Here is a 20,019-nt window from a genome sequence, read left to right as displayed (position 1 = left end):
GGACTGGATGGTGTTGAGAGATAGATGGGAGGGGTTGAATGGAGCTGAAGGGACTGGATGGTGTTGAGAGATAGATGGGAGGGGTTGAATGGAGCTGAAGGGACTGGATGGTGTTGAGAGATAGATGGGAGGGGTTGAATGGAGCTGAAGGGACTGGATGATGTTGAGAGACAGATGGGAGAGGTTGAATGGAGCTGAAGGGACTGGATGGTGTTGAGAGATAGATGGGAGGGGTTGAATGGAGCTGAAGGGACTGGATGGTGTTGAGAGATAGATGGGAGAGGTTGAATGGAGCTGAAGGGACTGGATGATGTTGAGAGACAGATGGGAGAGGTTGAATGGAGCTGAAGGGACTGGATGATGTTGAGAGACAGATGGGAGAGGTTGAATGGAGCTGAAGGGACTGGATGATGTTGAGAGACAGATGGGAGAGGTTGAATGGAGCTGAAGGGACTGGATGATGTTGAGAGACAGATGGGAGGGGTTGAATGGAGCTGAAGGGTGGGACTAATAACAAGATAACCAATGTAAAACATACGGGGTCTGTAAAATGTATATAAGTTCAGAAATTGTGTGAAATAGCACAGTTACAAATAGAAATCAAACTGGTTGGACATCAGAAATAGAGGAAGGACAAAAAATTAACAAAATATAACTGTTGTAAAATAGATTGTGTCTGTAAAATGTGTATAAGATGTAGAAACTGAAGATTGAACCCTCAGTGTTATTGTTCATTAATTTACTCGAATTGGGGGAGGGGGTGGTAGGGTTTGGGGAGGGGTGGTAGGGTTAGGGGAAGGGTGGTAGGGTTTGGGGAGGGGTGGTAGGGTTAGGGGATGGGTGGTAGGGTTAGGGGAGGGGTGGTAGGGTTAGGGGAAGGGTGGTAGGGTTTGGGGAGGGGTGGTAGGGTTAGGGTTAGGGGAGGGGTGGTAGGGTTAGGGGAGGGGAGGGGTGGTAGGGTTTATGGGAGGGGTGGTAGGGTTAGGGGAGGGGTGGTAGGATTTGGGGAGGGGTGGTAGGGTAGGGTTAGGGGGAGGGGTGGTAGGGTTAGGGGGAGGGGTGGTAGGGTTAGGGGAGGGGTGGTAGGGTTAGGGGGAGGGGTGGTAGGGTTAGGGGAGGGGTGGTAGGGTTAGGGGACGGGTGGTAGGGTTAGGGGACGGGTGGTAGGGTTAGGGGAGGGGTGGTAGGGTTAGGGGAGGGGTGGTAGGGTTGGGGAGGGGTGTAGGGTTTGGGGAGGGGTGTAGGGGGTTAGGGGAGGGGTGGTGAGGGTTAGGGGAGGGGGGTGGTAGGGTTAGGGGGATGGGGGGTAGGGTGAGGGGAAGGGTGTGAGGGTTTTGGGGAGGGGTGGTAGGGTTAGGGTTAGGGGAGGGGTGGTAGGGTTAGGGAGGGGAGGGAGGGTGGGTAGGGTTAGGGGAGGGGTGGTAGGGTTAGGGAGGGGTGGTAGGATTTGGGGAGGGGTGGTAGGGTAGGGTTAGGGGAGGGGTGGTAGGGTTAGGGAGGGGTGGTAGGGTTAGGGGAGGGGTGGTAGGGTTAGGGGAGGGTGGTAGGGTTAGGGGAGGGGTGGTAGGGTTAGGGGACGGGTGGTAGGGTTAGGGGACGGGTGGTAGGGTTAGGGGAGGGGTGGTAGGGTTAGGGGAGGGGTGGTAGGGTTTGGGGAGGGTGGTAGGGTTTGGGGAGGGGTGGTAGGGTTAGGGGAGGGGTGGTAGGGTTAGGGGAGGGGTGGTAGGGTTAGGGGAGGGGTGGTAGGGTTAGGGGACGGGTGGTAGGGTTTGGGGAGGGGTGGTGGGTTAGGGAGGTGGTGGGGTAGGGGAGGGGTGGTAGGGTTAGGGGATGGTGGTAGGTTAGGGGAGGGGTGGTAGGGTTAGGGGAGGGGTGGTAGGGTTAGGGGAGGGGTGGTAGGGTTAGGGACGGGTGGTAGGTTGGGACGGGTGGTAGCGGTTAGGGGAGGGGTGGTAGGGTTAGGGGACGGTGTGGTAGGGTTAGGGGAGGGATGGTAGGGTTAGGGGGGGGGTGGTAGGGTTAGGGTAGGGTTAGGGGAGGTAGGGTTAGGGGAGGGGTGGTAGGGTTAGGGGAGGGGTGGTAGGGTTAGGGGAGGGGTGGTAGGGTTAGGGGAGGGGTGGTAGGGTTAGGGGAGGGGTGGTAGGGTTAGGGGAGGGGGTGGTAGGGTTAGGGACGGGTGGTAGGGTTAGGGGAGGGGTGGTAGGTGTCTATATAGGTATGTGTCTATATAGGTAGGTGTCTATATAGGTATGTGTCTATATAGGTATGTGTCTATATAGGTAGGTGTCTATATAGGTATGTGTCTATATAGGTATGTGTCTATATAGGTATGTGTCTATATAGGTATGTGTATCTATTTACAGTTGAAGTTGGGAACTTTACATACACTTAGGTTGGAGTCATTAAAACTCCTTTTTCAACTACTCCACACATTTCTTGTTAACAAACTATAGTTTTGGCAGGTCGGTTAGGGCATCTACTTTGTGCATGACACAATACATTTTTCCAACAAAGGTTTACAGACAGATTATTTCACTTATAATTCACTGGATCACAATTCCAGTGGGTCAGAAGTTTACCAAGTTCACCAAGTTTAAAACCTCTTAAGGTAGACTGAGATGATATTGCCACGTGCAGTGCTGCACAGATATTACGATGTGTGAGATGTCAGACTTTGCTCTCGCACAGTCACACACAGTATCTGTGCGTGTATATGAGTTTGCTTCACGCTCTTGCAACCGGTATAGTGGGAGACGTTGAGCATCACTCTTCAACGCTCTTAGTTGTTGTTTAACTTGACCCACTATGCTGTTTACTTTTTGCTTCTGTGTCATATCGCTGAGTCTACCTGTAAGTGGTATATATTTTATAATAATTATCCCTCTCTGTCTCTCCCTCTCTGTGTCTCTCCCTCTCTGTGTCTCTCCCTCCCTGTGTCTCTCCCTCTCTGTCTCTCCCTCTCTCTGTCTCTCCCTCTCTGTCTCTCCCTCTCTGTGTCTCTCCCTCTCTGTCTCTCCCTCTCTGTGTCTCTCCCTCTCCCTCTCTCTCTCCCTCTCTGTGTCTCTCCCTCTCTGTGTCTCCCCCTCTCTGTCTCTCCCTCTCTGTGTCTCTCCCTCTCTGTCTCTCCCTCTCTGTCTCTCCCTCTCTGTCTCTCCCTCTCTGTCTCTCCCTCTCTGTGTCTCTCCCTCTCTGTGTCTCTCCCTCTCTGTGTCTCTCCCTCTCTGTGTCTCTCCCTCTCTCTGTCTCTTCCTCTCTGTGTCTCTCCCTCTCTGTGTCTCTCCCTCTCTGTGTCTCTCCCTCTCTCTGTCTCTTCCTCTCTGTGTCTCTCCCTCTCTGTGTCTCTCCCTCTCTGTGTCTCTCCCTCTCTGTGTCTCTCCCTCGATGCAGGAAGCCAGAGAAGGGTATACAGTACCTGATAGAGAGAGGCTTCGTATCGGACACACCGGTAGGCATCGCCCGCTTCATGCTGGAGAGGAAAGGACTGAGCAGACAGATGATAGGAGAGTTCCTGGGCTGCAGACAGAAACAGTTCAACAAGGACGTACTGGAGTGAGTGGCTAATCAATAGATTCTTGGGTGTTTTGGATTCTCTACAATGAGAATGACGTACAAACTGAAGAGTATTATTTGACTGACTGATTGACTGATAAAATGATTGATTGATTGATACTTATGCATTGAACATAAAGAACATGATATGTTTAGAAATGTCTCTCCTCTCTCTTCTCCCTGTCCAGGTTTAAGTTTAGGTTTAGGGTTTAATCCTCTCTCCTCTCCCTGCCCAGGTTTAAGTTTAGGTTTAGGGTTTAATCCTCTCTCTTCTCCCTGTCCAAGTTTAAGTTTAGGTTTAGGGTTAATCCTCTCTCCTCTCCCTGTCCAGTTTTAGGTTTAGGGGTTAATCCTCTCTCTTCTCCCTGTCCAGGTTTAAGTTTAGGTTTAGGGTTTAATCCTTTCTCCTCTCCCTGTCCAAGTTTAAGTTTAGGTTTAGGGTTAATCCTCTCTCTTCTCCCTGTCCATGTTTAAGTTTAGGTTTAGGGTTAATCCTCTCTCTTCTCCCTGTCCATGTTTAAGTTTAGGTTTAGGGTTTAATCCTCTCTCTTCTCCCTGTCCAGGTTTAAGTTTAGGTTTAGGGTTAATACACTCTCTTCACCATGTCCAGGTTTAAGTTTAAGTTTAGTTTTAGGGTTAATCCTCTCTCTTCTCCCTGTCCAGGTTTAAGTTTAGGTTTAGGCTTAGGGTTTAATCCTCTCTCCTCTCCCTGTCCAGTTGTGTGGTAGATGAGTTGGACTTCTCAGGGATGGATCTAGATGATGCCCTCAGGAAGTTCCAGGCTCAGATTAAAGTCCAGGGGGAGGCCCAGAAGGTGGAGAGACTGATCGAGGCTTTCAGGTGAGGATATAGTTAAAGCAACAACAACAACAACAACAGAGGAAGTGTGGTATATGGCCTATATACCATGTGTAAGGGTTGTTCTTAAGCAAGAGGCAACACGAAGTATACAGCCTAGATACAACCCCTAGCCGTGATATATTGGTGATATACCACAAACCCACAAGGTGTCTTATTGCTATTATAAACTGGTTACCAACATAATTAGACCAGTAAACATATATTTTTTTGTCATACCCATAGAATACGGTCTGATATACCACGGCTTTCAGCCAATCAGCAATCAGGCCTCGAACCCCCCGGTTTGTAGAGCCCAGAAAGTGGAGAAAATGATAGAGGCCTTCAGATACTTGGACTTAATTACTTTTTGTACTGACTTATGGACATACTTTTATACTGGCGGACATACAGACTCATTTGTACTGGACTTTTTAAGCCACAGCTTCAGTTTTTGCACCAGGACCTGCAGCCTTCTCTACCGACGAATGGAATTATGGAATTATTGTGCTGATTTATGGAATTATTGTGCTGATTTATGGAATTATGGAATTATTGTGCTGATTTATGGATTTATGGAATTATTGTGCTGATTTATGGACTTCTATTTTCTGATTTATGGACTTATTGTGCTGATTTATGGATTTATTGTGTTGATTTATGGACTTCTATTTGCTGATTTATGGAATTATTGTGCTGATTTATGGAATTATGGAATTATTGCACTGATTTATGGACTTATTTTGCAGATTTATGGAATTATGGAATTATTGCACTGATTTATGGACTTCTTTTGCTGATTTATGGACTTATTGTGCTGATTTATGGACTTATTGTCCTGATTTATGGAATTATTGTGCTGATTTATGGAATTATTGACAAAAGCCCCGCTATTGTTATTTTACTGCTCTATAAGGGCTTTTCACTGCTGTATTTGGTGCTGACTTATGGACTTATATACTGATTTATGGATTTATGGACTTATGTGCTGACTTATGGACTTATATACTGATTTATGGACTTATGGACTTTTGTGCTGACTTATGGACTTATGTGCGTTTTCTATGTTAAACTGTATTGACATTTTAGTTTTGGATATATCTGACTTATATCTCCCTCTCTTCCCCCCCCCCCCCCATCCAGTCAGCGGTACTGTGTGTGTAACCCGGTACTGATCCGACAGTTCCAGAACCCTGACACCATCTTCATCCTGGCCTTCGCCATCATCCTCCTCAACACAGACATGTACTCTCCCAACGTCAAGCCAGAGAAGAAGATGAAGCTGGAGGATTTCATCAAAAACCTCAGAGGTGAGGTGGATTCTGGGATGGATGTTTCGGTTGTTTCTCTACATGATGTAATGAGAGGGGGACATGTTTGTTTTTTTGCCGGTTCATTTTGGACTCCTCAAAACAAACAGGTTTTAATAAACTAAATGTTATTTATCTCCATTTAAATGTCTCTTTATCTGTTTTTATCTCAGTTATCTCCATTCCTCTTTATCTCTCCTCTGTTAATGTTTCCCCAGGAGTGGATAATGGTCAGGACATTCCCAGAGACCTGTTAGTAGGAATCTACCATCGGATAGAGAAGTGGGAGCTACGCACCAACGATGACCACGTGTCTCAAGTACAGGCTGTGGAGAGGGTGGTCGTCGGCAAGAAACCCGTAAGTCTGCTTACAGTCTTGATGTCTACGGTCATTGCCTGCTCAGACTCAGAAGATACACTACATGACCAAATGTATGTGGACACCTGCTCGTCGAACTTCTCCTTCCAAAATCATGGGCATTAATATGGAGTTGGTCCCCCCCTTCTGCTGCTATAACAGCCTCCACTCTTCTGGGAAGGTTTTCCACTAGATGTTAGAACATTGCTGAGGGGACTTGCTTCCATTCAGCCACAAGAGCATTAGTGAGGTCGGTGCTGATGTTGGGTGATTAGGTCTGTGCTCCAATTCATCCCAAAGCTGTTCGATGGGGTTGAGGTCAGGGCATTGTGCAGACCAGTCAAGTTCTTCCACACCGATCTCGACAAACTATTTCTGTATGGACTTTTGTGCACGGGGGCATTGTCATGCTGAAACAGGAAACAGTCTTCCCCAAACTGTTGACACAGTGTTGGAAGCACAGAATCATCTAGAATATCATTGTATACTGTAGTGTTAAGATTTCCCTTCACTAGAACTAAGGGGTCTAGCCTGAACCATGAAAAACAACCCCAGACCATTATTCCTCCTCCACCAAACTTTACAGGTGGCACTATGCATCGGGGCAGGTAGCATTCTCCTGGTATCCGCCAAACCCAGATTTGTCTGTAGGACTGCCAGATGGTGAAGTGTGATTCACTCCAGAGAATGTGTTTCCACTGCTCCAGAGTCCAATGGCGGTGAGCTTTACACCACTCCAGCCGACACTTGGCATTGCGGATGGTGATCTGATGCTTGTGTGCAGTTGCTCGGCCATGGAAACCCATTTCATCAAGCTCCTGACGAACAGTTATTGTGCTGACGTTGATTCCAGAGGCAGTTTAGAAAATCGGTAGTGAGTGTTGCAACCGAGGACAGATACATTTTACGTTTTACGTGCTTCAACACTCATCGGTCGCGTTCTGTGAGCTTGTGTGGCCTACCATTTAGCGGCTGAGCCGTTGTTGCTCCTAGACGTTTCCACTTCACAATAACAGCACTTACAGTTGACCGGGGCATCCTATGACGGTGCCACGTTGAAAGTCACTGAGCTCTTCAGTAAGGCCATTCTACTGCCAATGTTTGTCTATGGAGATTGCATGTCTGTGTGCTCGATTTTTAAACATCTGTCAACAACGGGTGTGGCTGAAATAGCCAAATCTACTAATTTGAAGGGGTGTCCACATTCTTTTGTATATAAAATGTATATTATTGTTTATACTTCACCTGATCCTGTTGAAGGAATTCTAAATTCCTCTGTTTTAATTCCCAATCAAAATTAAACACTCTGTCAATGCATAAGGGTGTGTAAGACCCTATATTTTATAAGAATGGACAGAGCCCCGGTCTTAAAAGTCAGGTAACAGCCTTTAATTCAAGAGAGTACTACCTTCATACACATTTTACCACAGGTTATAAACTGAAAATGACGTCAGCGTTTTCTAAATGTTCCGTCTCTTCTTGACACTGGTAGAGAGGCCCTATAGTTTGAGCCTTCCCTCCTCGCCTAAAGCCAAGGTCAATCAGTGTAGATAAGTATTCTAGACAGTCTGGAGATAGTCCGTCCCTGCCATCTGGAGATAGTTCATTCATTTGTACAAAGGAACAGACCGTCATTGTTCCAACTTTTGTCCACGTTCACACACCTCCGTTCCATTACCAAGGCCGTGTCTCAAGCCTTCCCACATCCGTCTCCCTACCAATTTAATATAATTTACGAGTCAAGGTTTTCTTGTGTAGAAGAGTAGTCTAGCCAGTCTGATTCATTTGTACCAATGAACAGACTGTCATTGTTACTAAACTCCTGACCACATTCACTTCAGTACTGGGATCAGATAAGAAAATTCATATATATACAGTAATATTTAGTATTTTGATTAGTACATATACAGTACCATAATTGTATTCTGATTAGTACATCCTGATTGAAATGTTTACATAATTAGTCATTATAGATAAAACATTCCCTTAACAGATCCCCACACCCCCTCAACGATCATGCTGCTGATCCCCACACCCCCTCAATGATCATGCTGTTGATCCCCACCCCCCCAACTATCATGATGCTGATCCCCACACCCCCTCAACGATCATGCTGCTGATCCCCACACCCCCTCAATGATCATGCTGCTGATCCCCACACCCCCTCAATGATCATGCTGCTGATCCCCACACCCCCTCAATGATCATGCTGTTGATCCCCACACCCCCTCAATGATCATGCTGCTGATCCCCACACCCCCTCAATGATCATGCTGCTGATCCCCACACCCCCTCAATGATCATGCTGTTGATCCCCACACCCCCTCAATGATCATGCTGCTGATCCCCACACCCCCTCAATGATCATGCTGCTGATCCCCACACCCCCTCAATGATCATGCTGTTGATCCCCACACCCCCTCAATGATCATGATGTTGATCCCCACACCCCCTCAATGATCATGCTGTTGATCCCCACACCCCCTCAATGATCATGCTGTCGATCCCCATATGGTCATTTTGCATATATAGTGTAAGTTAAATAGTTTAGAAAATATCAGAATATAAGTGAAATATATTTTAAATTATATTATATTATATATATTATATTATATTATAAATAGGTTAGATCCAGGCTGTTTCACATCCGGCCGTGATTGGGAGTCCCAAGTCAGTTAAGAACAAATTCTATCCTAGAATAGCCAAACCCGGACGATGCTGGGCCAACTGTGCACCTGGAATAGTCCCATAAGGCGGTGCACAGTTGGCCCAGCATCGTCCGGGTTGGCTATTCTAGGATAGAATTTGTTCTTAACTGACTTGCCTAGTTAAATTTAGGTTAAATTTAAAAAAATAAAAAATACAAAATACTTTCGACAATAAATGTCTCTTCTGAAATTAATAGAAAGAAAAACTCTCCCCTGTAAAACTGGGAAAACAGCGATATTCAGTAGAAAACAGCCCATATTCAGTAGAAAACAGCCCATATTCAGTAGAAAACAGCCCATATTCAGTAGAAAACAGCCCATATTCAGTAGAAAACAGCCCATATTCAGTAGAAAAACAGCCCATATTCAGTAGAAAACAGCCCATATTCAGTAGAAAACAGCCGATATTCAGTAGAAAACAGCCCATATTCAGTAGAAAACAGCCCATATTCAGTAGAAAACAGCCCATATTCAGTAGAAAACAGCCCATATTCAGTAGAAAACAGCCCATATTCAGTAGAAAACAGCCATATTCAGTAGAAAACAGCCCATATTCAGTAGAAAAACAGCCGATATTCAGTAGAAAACAGCCGATATTCAGTAGAAAACAGCCCATATTCAGTAGAAAACAGCCCATATTCAGTAGAAAACAGCCGATATTCAGTAGAAAACAGCCCATATTCAGTAGAAACAGCCCATATCAGTAGAAAACAGCCGATATTCAGTAGAAACAGCCCATATTCAGTAGAAAACAGCCCATATTCAGTAGAAAACAGCCGATATTCAGTAGAAACAGCCCATATTCAGTAGAAAACAGCCCATTATTCAGTAGAAAACAGCCGATATTCAGTAGAAAACAGCCCATATTCAGTAGAAAACAGCCCATATTCAGTAGAAACAGCCCATATTCAGTAGAAAACAGCCCATATTCAGTAGAAAACAGCCATATTCAGGTAGAAAACAGCCCATATTCAGTAGAAAACAGCCCATATTCAGTAGAAAACAGCCGATATTCAGTAGAAAACAGCCCATATTCAGTAGAAAAACAGCCCATATTCAGTAGAAAACAGCCAATATTCAGTAGAAAACAGCCGATATCAGTAGAAAAACAAGCCGATATTCAGTAGAAACAGCCGATATTCAGTAGAAAACAGCCCATATTCAGTAGAAAACAGCCCATATTCAGTAGAAAACAGCCCATATTCAGTAGAAAACAGCCCATATTCAGTAGGAAAACAGCCCATTTCAGTAGAAAACAGCCCATATTCAGTAGAAAACAGCCGATATTCAGTTAGAAAACAGCCCATTTTCAGTAGAAAACAGCCCATAATTCAGTAGAAAAACAGCCCATATTCAGTAGAAAACAAGCCCATATTCAGTAGAAAACAGCCCATATTCAGTAGAAAACAGCCGATATTCAGTAGAAAACAGCCCATATTCAGTAGAAACAGCCCATATTCAGTAGAAAACAGCCCATATTCAGTAGAAAACAGCCCATATTCAGTAGAAAACAGCCCATATTCAGTAGAAAACAGCCCATATTCAGTAGAAAACAGCCCATATTCAGTAGAAAACAGCCATATTCAGTAGAAAACAGCCCATATTCAGTAGAAAACAGCCATATTCAGTAGAAAACAGCCCATATTCAGTAGAAAACAGCCCATATTCAGTAGAAAACAGCCGATATTCAGTAGAAAACAGCCCATATTCAGTAGAAAACAGCCCATATTCAGTAGAAAACAGCCCATATTCAGTAGAAAACAGCCCGATATTCAGTTAGAAACAGCCCATATTCAGTAGAAAACAGCCCATATTCAGTAGAAACAGCCGATATTCAGTTAGAAAACAGCCCATATTCAGTAGAAAACAGCCCATATTCAGTAGAAAACAGCCGATATTCAGTAGAAAACAGCCCATATTCAGTAGAAAACAGCCCATATTCAGTAGAAAACAGCCCATATTCAGTAGAAAACAGCCATATTCAGTAGAAAACAGCCCATATTCAGTAGAAAACAGCCCATATTCAGTAGAAAACAGCCCATATTTCAGTAGAAAACAGCCCATATTCAGTAGAAAACAGCCCATATTCAGTAGAAAAACAGCCCATATTCAGTAGAAAACAGCCCATATTCAGTAGAAAACAGCCCATATTCAGTAGAAACAGCCCATATTCAGTAGAAAACAGCCCATATTCAGTAGAAAACAGCCCATATTCAGTAGAAAACAGCCCATATTCAGTAGAAAACAGCCATATTCAGTAGAAAACAGCCCATATTCAGTAGAAAACAGCCCATATTCAGTAGAAAACAGCCCATATTCAGTAGAAAACAGCCCATATTCAGTAGAAAACAGCCCATATTCAGTAGAAAACAGCCCATATTCAGTAGAAAACAGCCCATATTCAGTAGAAAACAGCCCATATTCAGTAGAAAACAGCCCATATTCAGTAGAAAACAGCCCATATTCAGTAGAAAACAGCCACATTCAGTAGAAAACAGCCGATATTCAGTAGAAAACAGCCATATTCAGTAGAAAACAGCCGATATTCAGTAGAAAACAGCCCATATTCAGTAGAAAACAGCCCATATTCAGTAGAAAACAGCCCATATTCAGTAGAAAACAGCCATATTCAGTAGAAAACAGCCCATATTCAGTAGAAAACAGCCCATATTCAGTAGAAAACAGCCCATATTCAGTAGAAACAGCCCATATTCAGTAGAAAACAGCCCATAATTCAGTAGAAAACAGCCCATATTCAGTAGAAAACAGCCCATATTCAGTAGAAAACAGCCCATATTCAGTAGGAAAACAGCCCCATATTCAGTAGAAAACAGCCCATATTCAGTAGAAAACAGCCCATATTCAGTAGAAAAACAGCCCATAAAAGCCATTTCAGTAGAAAACAGCCGATATTCAGTAGAAAACAGCCCGATATTCAGTAGAAAACAGCCCATATTCAGTAGAAAAACAAGCCCATATTCAGTAGAAAACAGCCATATTCAGTAGAAAAACAGCCCATATTCAGTAGAAAACAGCCATATTCAGTAGAAAACAGCCATATTCAGTAGAAAACAGCCCATATTCAGTAGAAAACAGCCATATTCAGTAGAAACAGCCGATATTCAGTAGAAAACAGCCCATATTCAGTAGAAAACAGCCCATATTCAGTAGAAAACAGCCCATATTCAGTAGAAAACAGCCATATTCAGTAGAAAACAGCCCATATTCAGTAGAAAACAGCCCGATATTCAGTAGAAAACAGCCCATATTCAGTAGAAAACAGCCCATATTCAGTAGAAAACAGCCGATATTCAGTAGAAACAGCGATATTCAGTTAGAAAACAGCCCATATTCAGTAGAAACAGCCCATATTCAGTAGAAAACAGCCCATATTCCAGTAGAAAACAGCCCATATTCAGTAGAAAACAGCCCATATTCAGTAGAAAACAGCCCATATTCAGTAGAAAACAGCCCATATTCAGTAGGAAAACAGCCCATATTCAGTAGAAAACAGCCCATATTCAGTAGAAAACAGCCCATATTCAGTAGAAACAGCCCATATTCAGTAGAAAATAGCCCATATTTCAGTAGAAACAGCCCATATTCAGTAGGAAAACAGCCCATATTCAGTAGAAAACAGCCCATATTCAGTAAAAACAGCCCATATTCAGTAGAAAACAGCCCCATATTCAGTAGAAAACAGCCCATATTCAGTAGAAAACAGCCCATATTCAGTAGAAAACAGCCCATATTCAGTAGAAAACAGCCCATATTCAGTAGAAAACAGCCCATATTCAGTAGAAAACAGCCCATATTCAGTAGAAAACAGCCCATATTCAGTAGAAAACAGCCCATATTCAGTAGAAAACAGCCCATATTCAGTAGAAAACAGCCCATATTCAGTAGAAATACAGCCCATATTCAGTAGAAAACAGCCCATATTCAGTAGAAAACAGCCCATATTCAGTAGAAAACAGCCATATTCAGTAGAAAACAGCCCAATTCAGTAGAAAACAGCCCATATTCAGAGAAAACAGCCCATATTCAGTAGAAAACAGCCCAATATTCAATAGAAAACAGCCCATATTCAGTAGAAAACAGCCCATATTCAGTAGAAAACAGCCCATATTCAGTAGAAAACAGCCCATATTCAGTAGAAAACAGCCCATATTCAGTAGAAAACAGCCCATATCAATAGAAAACAGCCCATATTCAGTAGAAAACAGCCATATCAGTAGAAAACAGCCCATATTCAGTAGAAAACAGCCCATATTCAGTAGAAAACAGCCCATATTCAGTAAGAAAACAGCCCATATTCAGTAGGAAAACAGCCCATATTTCAGTTGAAAACAACCCATATTCAGTTGAAACAACCCATATTCAGTAGAAAACAGCCCATATTCAGTAGAAAACAGCCCATATTCAGTAGAAAACAGCCCATATTCAGTAGAAAACAGCCCATATTCAGTAGAAAACAGCCCATATTCAGTTGAAAACAACCAATATTCAGTAGAAACAGCCCACATAATCGATCTGATATACAGTATGTAAACTTTGAATCTGCTGTGTGTTGAGGTGTTGCTGCCAGGTTCTGTCTGTCAGGTTCTGTCTGCCAGGTTGTGTCTGTCAGGTCTTGTCTGTTCAGGTTCTGTCTGTCAGGTTCTGTCTATCAGGTTCTGTCTGTCAGATTCTGTCTGTCAGGTTCTGTCTATCAGGTTCTGTCTGTCAGGTTCTATCTGTCAGGTTCTGTCGGTCAGGTTCTGTCTGTCAGGTTCTGTCTGTCAGGTTCTGTCTGTCAGATTCTGCCTTTCAGGTTCTGCCTGTCAGGTTCTGTCTGTCAGGTTCTGTCTGTCAGGTTCTGTCTCTGAATACTAATAATAATTTGTGTGTAGGTGCTCTCGCTGCCACACCGCAGATTGGTGTGTTGCTGTCAGCTTTACGAGGTGCCTGACCCTAACAGAAGCCAGAGGACTGGAGTCCACCAGAGAGAAGTCTTCCTCTCAACGACCTGCTCGTGGTAAGACTCACCTGTGTGTCCTGGGAGTGTTATGTCTGTACCATATAGACTCACCTGTGTGCCTGTTCAGAGTTTACGGCTCTACAATACAAACTCACCTTTTTATATCTAAACCCTACAGATCTGAGTCATATACATATCAAACATGTTCTGTTCGCCTGAGTTAGCTAAAACAATGGTCTGAGAATAGGCCTGGAATAGTATTGGAATAGTCTCGAAATAGTCCTGGAATATACCTGGAATAGTCCTGGAATAGTCCTGGAATAGTCCTGGAATATACCTGGAATAGTCTCGAAATAGTCCTGGAATATACCTGGAATATACCTGGAATAGTCCTGGAATATACCTGGAACAGTCCTGGAATATACCTGGAACAGTCCTGGAATAGTCCTGGAATAGTCCTGTAATATACCTGGAATAGTCCTGTAATATACCTGGAATAGTCCTGGAATATACCTGGAATAGTCTTGGAATATACCTGGAATAGTATTGGAATATACCTGGAATATACCTGGAAGAGTCCTGGAATAGTCCTGTAATATACCTGGAATAGTCCTGGAATAGTCCTGGAATATACCTGGAATAGTCTTGGAATATACCTGGAATAGTATTGGAATATACCTGTAATATACCTGGAACAGTCTTGGAATATACCTGGAATAGATTTGGAATATACCTGGAATATACCTGGAACAGTCCTGGAATAGTCCTGGAATATACCTGGAATAGTCCTGGAATAGTCCTGGAATATACCTGGAACAGTCCTGGAATATACCTGGAATAGTCCTGGAATATACCTGGAATAGTCCTGGAATAGTCCTGGAATATACCTGGAATAGTCTTGGAATATACCTGTAATAGTCTTGGAATATACCTGGAATAGTCTTGGAATATACCTGGAATATACCTGGAACAGTCCTGGAATCATCCTGGAATATACCTGGAATATACCTGGAACAGTCCTGGAATATACCTGGAACAGTCCTGGAATAGTCCTGGAATATACCTGGAATAGTCCTGGAATAGTCCTGGAATATACCTGGAACAGTCCTGGAATATACCTGGAATAGTCCTGGAATATACCTGGAATAGTCCTGGAACAGTCCTGGAATATACCTGGAATAGTCTTGGAATATACCTGGAATAGTATTGGAATATACCTGGAATATACCTGGAACAGTCCTGGAATCGTCCTGGAATATACCTGGAATAGTCCTGGAATAGTCCTGGAATAGTCCTGAAATATACCTGGAATATACCTGGACTGGAACAGACATGGAATAGAACTGGAATAGACCTTGAATAGAACTGGAATAATCCTGGAATAGAACTGGAAAAGACCTGGAATAGTCCTGGAATAGTCCTTTCCACGGTCATGCCCTCTGGTCTGCAGAGCACAGTGTTTCCATGGTCACGCCCTCTGGCCTATATCAAGCACAGTGTTTCCATGGTCACGCCCTCTGGCCTATATCAAGCACAGTGTTTCCACGGTCACGCCCTCTTTCCTATATGAAAGCACAGTGTTTCTATGGTCACGCCCTCTGGCCTATATCAAAGCACAGTGTTTCCATGGTCACGCCCTCTGGCCTATATCAAGCACAGTGTTTCCACGGTCGCGCCCTCTGGCCTATATCAAGCACAGTGTTTCCACGGTCGCGCCCTCTGGCCTATATCAAGCACAGTGTTTCCACGGTCACGCCCTCTGGCCTATATCAAGCACAGTGTTTCCACGGTCACGCCCTCTGGCCTATATAAGGCACAGTGTTTCCACGGTCACACCCTCTGGCCTATATCAAGCACAGTGTTTCCACGGTCACACCCTCTGGCCTATATCAAGCACAGTGTTTCCACGGTCACGCCCTCTGGCCTATATCAAGCACAGTGTTTCCACGGTCGCGCCCTCTGGCCTATATCAAGCACAGTGTTTCCACGGTCACGCCCTCTGGCCTATATCAAGCACAGTGTTTCCACGGTCATGCCCTCTGGTCTGCAGAGCACATCAGAATGGACGAGCAGGTAAACATAAAGAGACTTGTCCATCCCTCCTCTCCCCTACAGGTAACCAAGATCTTCCAGAAGAAGAAGACCTCTGTGACATACAGCTTCAGACAGTCCTTCCCCCTGGTCGAGATGCAGGTCCACATGTTCCAGAACCAGCGTAAGTATCCGTGTGTGTGTGTGTGTGTGTAACGGGTTGAGATGCACGTCCACATGTTCCAATACCACATCCTGATTCTCCACTTCTACCTACCTACCTCCCTCCCTCCCTCCCTCCCTCCCTCCCTCCCTCCCTCCCTCCCTCCCTCCCTCCCTCCCTCCCTCCCTACCTACCTCCCTCCCTCCCTCCCTCCCTCCCTCCCTACCTACCTCCCTCCCTCCCTCCCTCCCTACCTACCTACCTACCTACCTACCCCCCTCCCTACCTACCTACCTACAATACCTACCTACCTCCCTCCCTACCTACCTCCCTCCCTTAGTCTCATCTGACCAGAGTACCTTTTCCTACCTACCTCCCTCCCTCCCCCCCTCCCTCCCTCCATCCCTCCCTACCTACCTACCTCCCTCCCTACCTACCTCCCTCCCTCCCTCCCTCCCTCCCTCCCTACCTCCCTCCCTACCTACCTACCTGCCTCCCTACCAACCTCCCTCCCTCCCTCCCTACCTACCTCCCTCCCTCCCTCCCTCCCTCCCTCCCTCCCTACCTACCTACCTACCTACCTCCCTCCCTCCCTCCCTCCCTCCCTCCCTCCCTCCCTCCCTACCTACCTACCTCCCTCCCTCCCTACTTACCTACCTCCCTCCCTCCCTCCCTCCCTCCCTACTTACCTACCTACCTCCCTCCCTCCCTACCTCCCTCCCTCCCTCCCTCCCTACCTACCTACCTCCCTCCCTACCTACCTCCCTCCCTCCCTACCTACCTACCTACCTACCCCCCTCCCTACCTACCTACCTACCTACCTACAATACCTACCTACCTCCCTCCCTACCTACCTACCTCCCTCCCTTAGTCTCATCTGACCAGAGTACCTTTTTCCTACCTCCCTCCCTACCTACCTCCCTCCCTACCTACCTACCTACCTACCTATCCCTCCAAGGGGCTTTATTGGCATGGGAAACATATGTTAACATTGCCAAAGCAAGTGAAGTAGATAATATACAGAAGTGAAATAAGCAATAAAAATGAACAGTCAACATTACACTCAGATAGATAGATAGATTATGTTTCTATCTATCTATCTATCTATCTATCTATAAATACATCAAAGTATACATTAGTTGATCACAATAGAGGAGGTCATTCCTGTTCAATGATGTGAAAGTGAGACAATTGCAATTGTCCTAAGTCCCACTTTGTGGCACCTGCCCACACAACAGTAGTGATCAGGTTTAGGGTTTAGTGAATGATTTGTCCCAAATACAAGTTTAAATGGGGAATTCCTGATTTTACCTGGATTATGTTGGATTATGTTGGAGAGGCTTCCATTAAAGAACACCCGCTGTGTTCTGTTAGACAGGTAACTATTTATCCACATTATAGCAGGGGGTGTAAAGCCATAACACATTCATTTTTTCCATCAACAGACTATGATCGATAATGTCAAAAGCTGTACAGTATGTCTCCTCTCTCCCCTGTAGACTATCCCCACGGTATACGTCTGACGTCGGCCAATCCTGGCGGGGAGAGGAAAGTTCTGATTGTATTAAATGCTCCAAGTCAGCAGGACAGAACACGCTTCACCTCCGACCTGAGAGAGAGCATCACTGAGGTGACGGAGATGGAGAAATACAGGGTGGAGTGTGAGTAGAACTATACTATACTTAACCAATAAGGCCCGAGGAGGTGTGGTATACTGGCCAATATACCACATCTAAGGGCTGTTTTATGCACGTCGCAATGCAGAGTATTGGTCATATACCACAAACCCCCGAGGAGCCTTATTGCTATTATAAACTGGTCTACGGTCTGATATACCATGGCTTTCAGCCAATCAGAATTCAGGGCACAAATCACCAAGTTTATAATATACTAAAAGAGACTGAGGTGCAGGAGATGGAGAAAACATGCTACGATACTAGATAGAATACTTAATTGTTCCATTGGGGAATACTAAGGGATAGTTTAATATACAAATATTGTGATAATCATATGTCTTTTAAGTAATCCCTTCACACTCTTATTCTCGACCGACTTCTTTCACGATTGTCTCTTCTCTCTCTCTCTTTCACTGTCACACTCTTCCTCACCCTCCTCTCTCTTTCCCTATTTCTCTCTCTCCTCCCCCTCTACAGCGGAGTTGGAGAAGCAGAAAGGGGTGGTGAGACCTGTTGTGGGCGGGGCTGGCGGTGGTGGTCTGGGCAGTGGCTTGAAGGGCGAGGCGGTGAATGGCACTCTGGGTAGACCCAGTCTGGATGACAGCTATGCTTCCGCAGACGGACTCAAACGTACCGCGCTCAGCTCATCACTGAGAGACCTATCAGACACAGGTACACTGATTTGACCTCATCCACTGGACAGACACACTGTTCAGTCATATTTATACAGTCACTGAGACAACCTTATGAGATTCTTTTCAGAAAATATACACAAAACATTCAATAACTCATTTATTTTAACACTGGTCTAGACATATACAGTGGCGAAAGTATTCACCCCCTTTGGCATTTTTCCTATTTCGTTTTTTTGGGGGGTTTGTATCATTTGATTTACACAACAGGCCTATTTTGAAGATGAATTTATTTATTTATTGTGGAACAAACGAGAATTAAGACAAAAAAAAACGGAAAACTTGAGTTCACCCCCCCAAAGTCAATACTTTGTAGAGCCACCATTTGCAGAAATTACAACTGCAAGTCTCTTGCAGTATGTCTCTATAAGCTTGGCACATCTAGCCACTGGGATTTTTGGCCATTCGTCAAGGCAAAACTGAATAATTTCCTTCAAGTTGGATGAGTTCCGCTGGTGTACAGCAGTCTCTAAGTCATACCACAGATTCTCAATTGAATTGAGGTTTGGGCTTTGACTAGGCCATTCCAAGACATTTAAATGTTTCCCCTTAAACCACTCAAGTGTTGCTTTAGCAGTATGCTTAGGGTCATTGTCCTGCCGGAAGGTGAACCTCCGTCGCAGTCTCAAATCTCTGGAAGACTGAAACAGGTTTCCCTCTATTTACAGTGCCTTGCGAATGTATTCTTGCACGATTGTCTCTTCTCTCTCTCTCTCTTTCACTGTCACACTCTTCCTCACCCTCCTCTCTTGATGGCAGCCAAGCGCCATCAATCATTTCTTCAATTCTGACCAGTTTCCCTGCCGATGAAAAACATCCCCAAAGCGTGATGCTGCCACCAGCATGCTTCACTGTAGGGATGGCGTTCTCGGGGTGATGTGAGGTGTTGGGTTTGTGCCAGACATAGCGTTTTCCTTGATGGCCAAAAAGCTCAATTTTAGTCTCATCTGACCAGAGTACCTTTTTCCATATGTTTGGGGCGTCTCCCACATGCCTTTTGGTGAACACCAAATGTGTTTGCTTATTTTTTTCTAGAAGGAATGGCTTTTTTTCTGGCCACTCTTCCGTAAAGCCCAGCTCTGTGGAGTGTACGGCTTAAAGTGGTCCTATGGACACATACTCCAATCTCCGCTGTGGAGCTTTGCAGCTCCTTCATGGTCATCTTTTGTCTCTTTGTTGCCTCTCTGATTAATGCCTACCTTGCCTGGTCCGTGAGTTTTGGTAGGCGGCCCTCTCTTCACAGGTTTGTTGTGGTGACATATTCTTTCCATTTTTAAAATAATGGATTTAATGGTGCTCTGTGGGATGTTCAAAGTTTCTGATCTTTTTTTAGAACCCAACCCTGATCTGTACTTCTCCACAACATTGTCCCTGACCTCTTTAGAGAGCTCCTTGGTCTTCCTGGTGCTGCTTGCTTGGTGGTGCCCGTTGCTTAATGGTGTTGCAGACTCTGGGGCCTTTCAGAACAGGTGTATATATACTGAGATCATGTGACAGATCATGTGACACACAGGTGGACTTTATTTAACTAATTATGTAATTGGTTGCACCAGATCTTATTTAGGGGCTTTATAGCAAAAGGGTGAATACATACAGTTGATGTCGGAAGTTTACATACACTTAGGTTGGAGTCATTAAAACTAGTTTACATCCACTAAGGTTGGAGTCATTAAAACTAGTTTACATACACTTAGGTTGGAGTCATTAAAACTAGTTTACATACACTTAGGTTGGA

General features: G+C 44.6%; 1 protein-coding gene across 1 annotated transcript in view; it reads left to right on the top strand.

Annotated features, from left to right (window-relative positions):
* The window catches only part of LOC116354450 (IQ motif and SEC7 domain-containing protein 1-like), a 94,012-nt gene that overhangs the window by 67,202 nt on the left and 6,791 nt on the right, over positions 1-20,019 (top strand). The window contains 9 exon segments of the mRNA XM_031794852.1: positions 3,388-3,549; positions 4,267-4,389; positions 5,530-5,696; positions 5,915-6,054; positions 13,655-13,760; positions 13,763-13,779; positions 15,838-15,937; positions 17,416-17,577; positions 18,070-18,264. Of these exon segments, the coding sequence (XP_031650712.1) occupies positions 3,388-3,549; positions 4,267-4,389; positions 5,530-5,696; positions 5,915-6,054; positions 13,655-13,760; positions 13,763-13,779; positions 15,838-15,937; positions 17,416-17,577; positions 18,070-18,264 (1,172 nt within the window).

Source organism: Oncorhynchus kisutch, linkage group LG17, assembly GCF_002021735.2.
Source record: "Oncorhynchus kisutch isolate 150728-3 linkage group LG17, Okis_V2, whole genome shotgun sequence".
NCBI classification, from domain to species: Eukaryota; Metazoa; Chordata; class Actinopteri; order Salmoniformes; family Salmonidae; genus Oncorhynchus; species Oncorhynchus kisutch.
The sequence above is the reverse complement of the archived record's forward strand: the minus strand, read 5'-3'. Positions and strand labels throughout refer to the sequence as shown.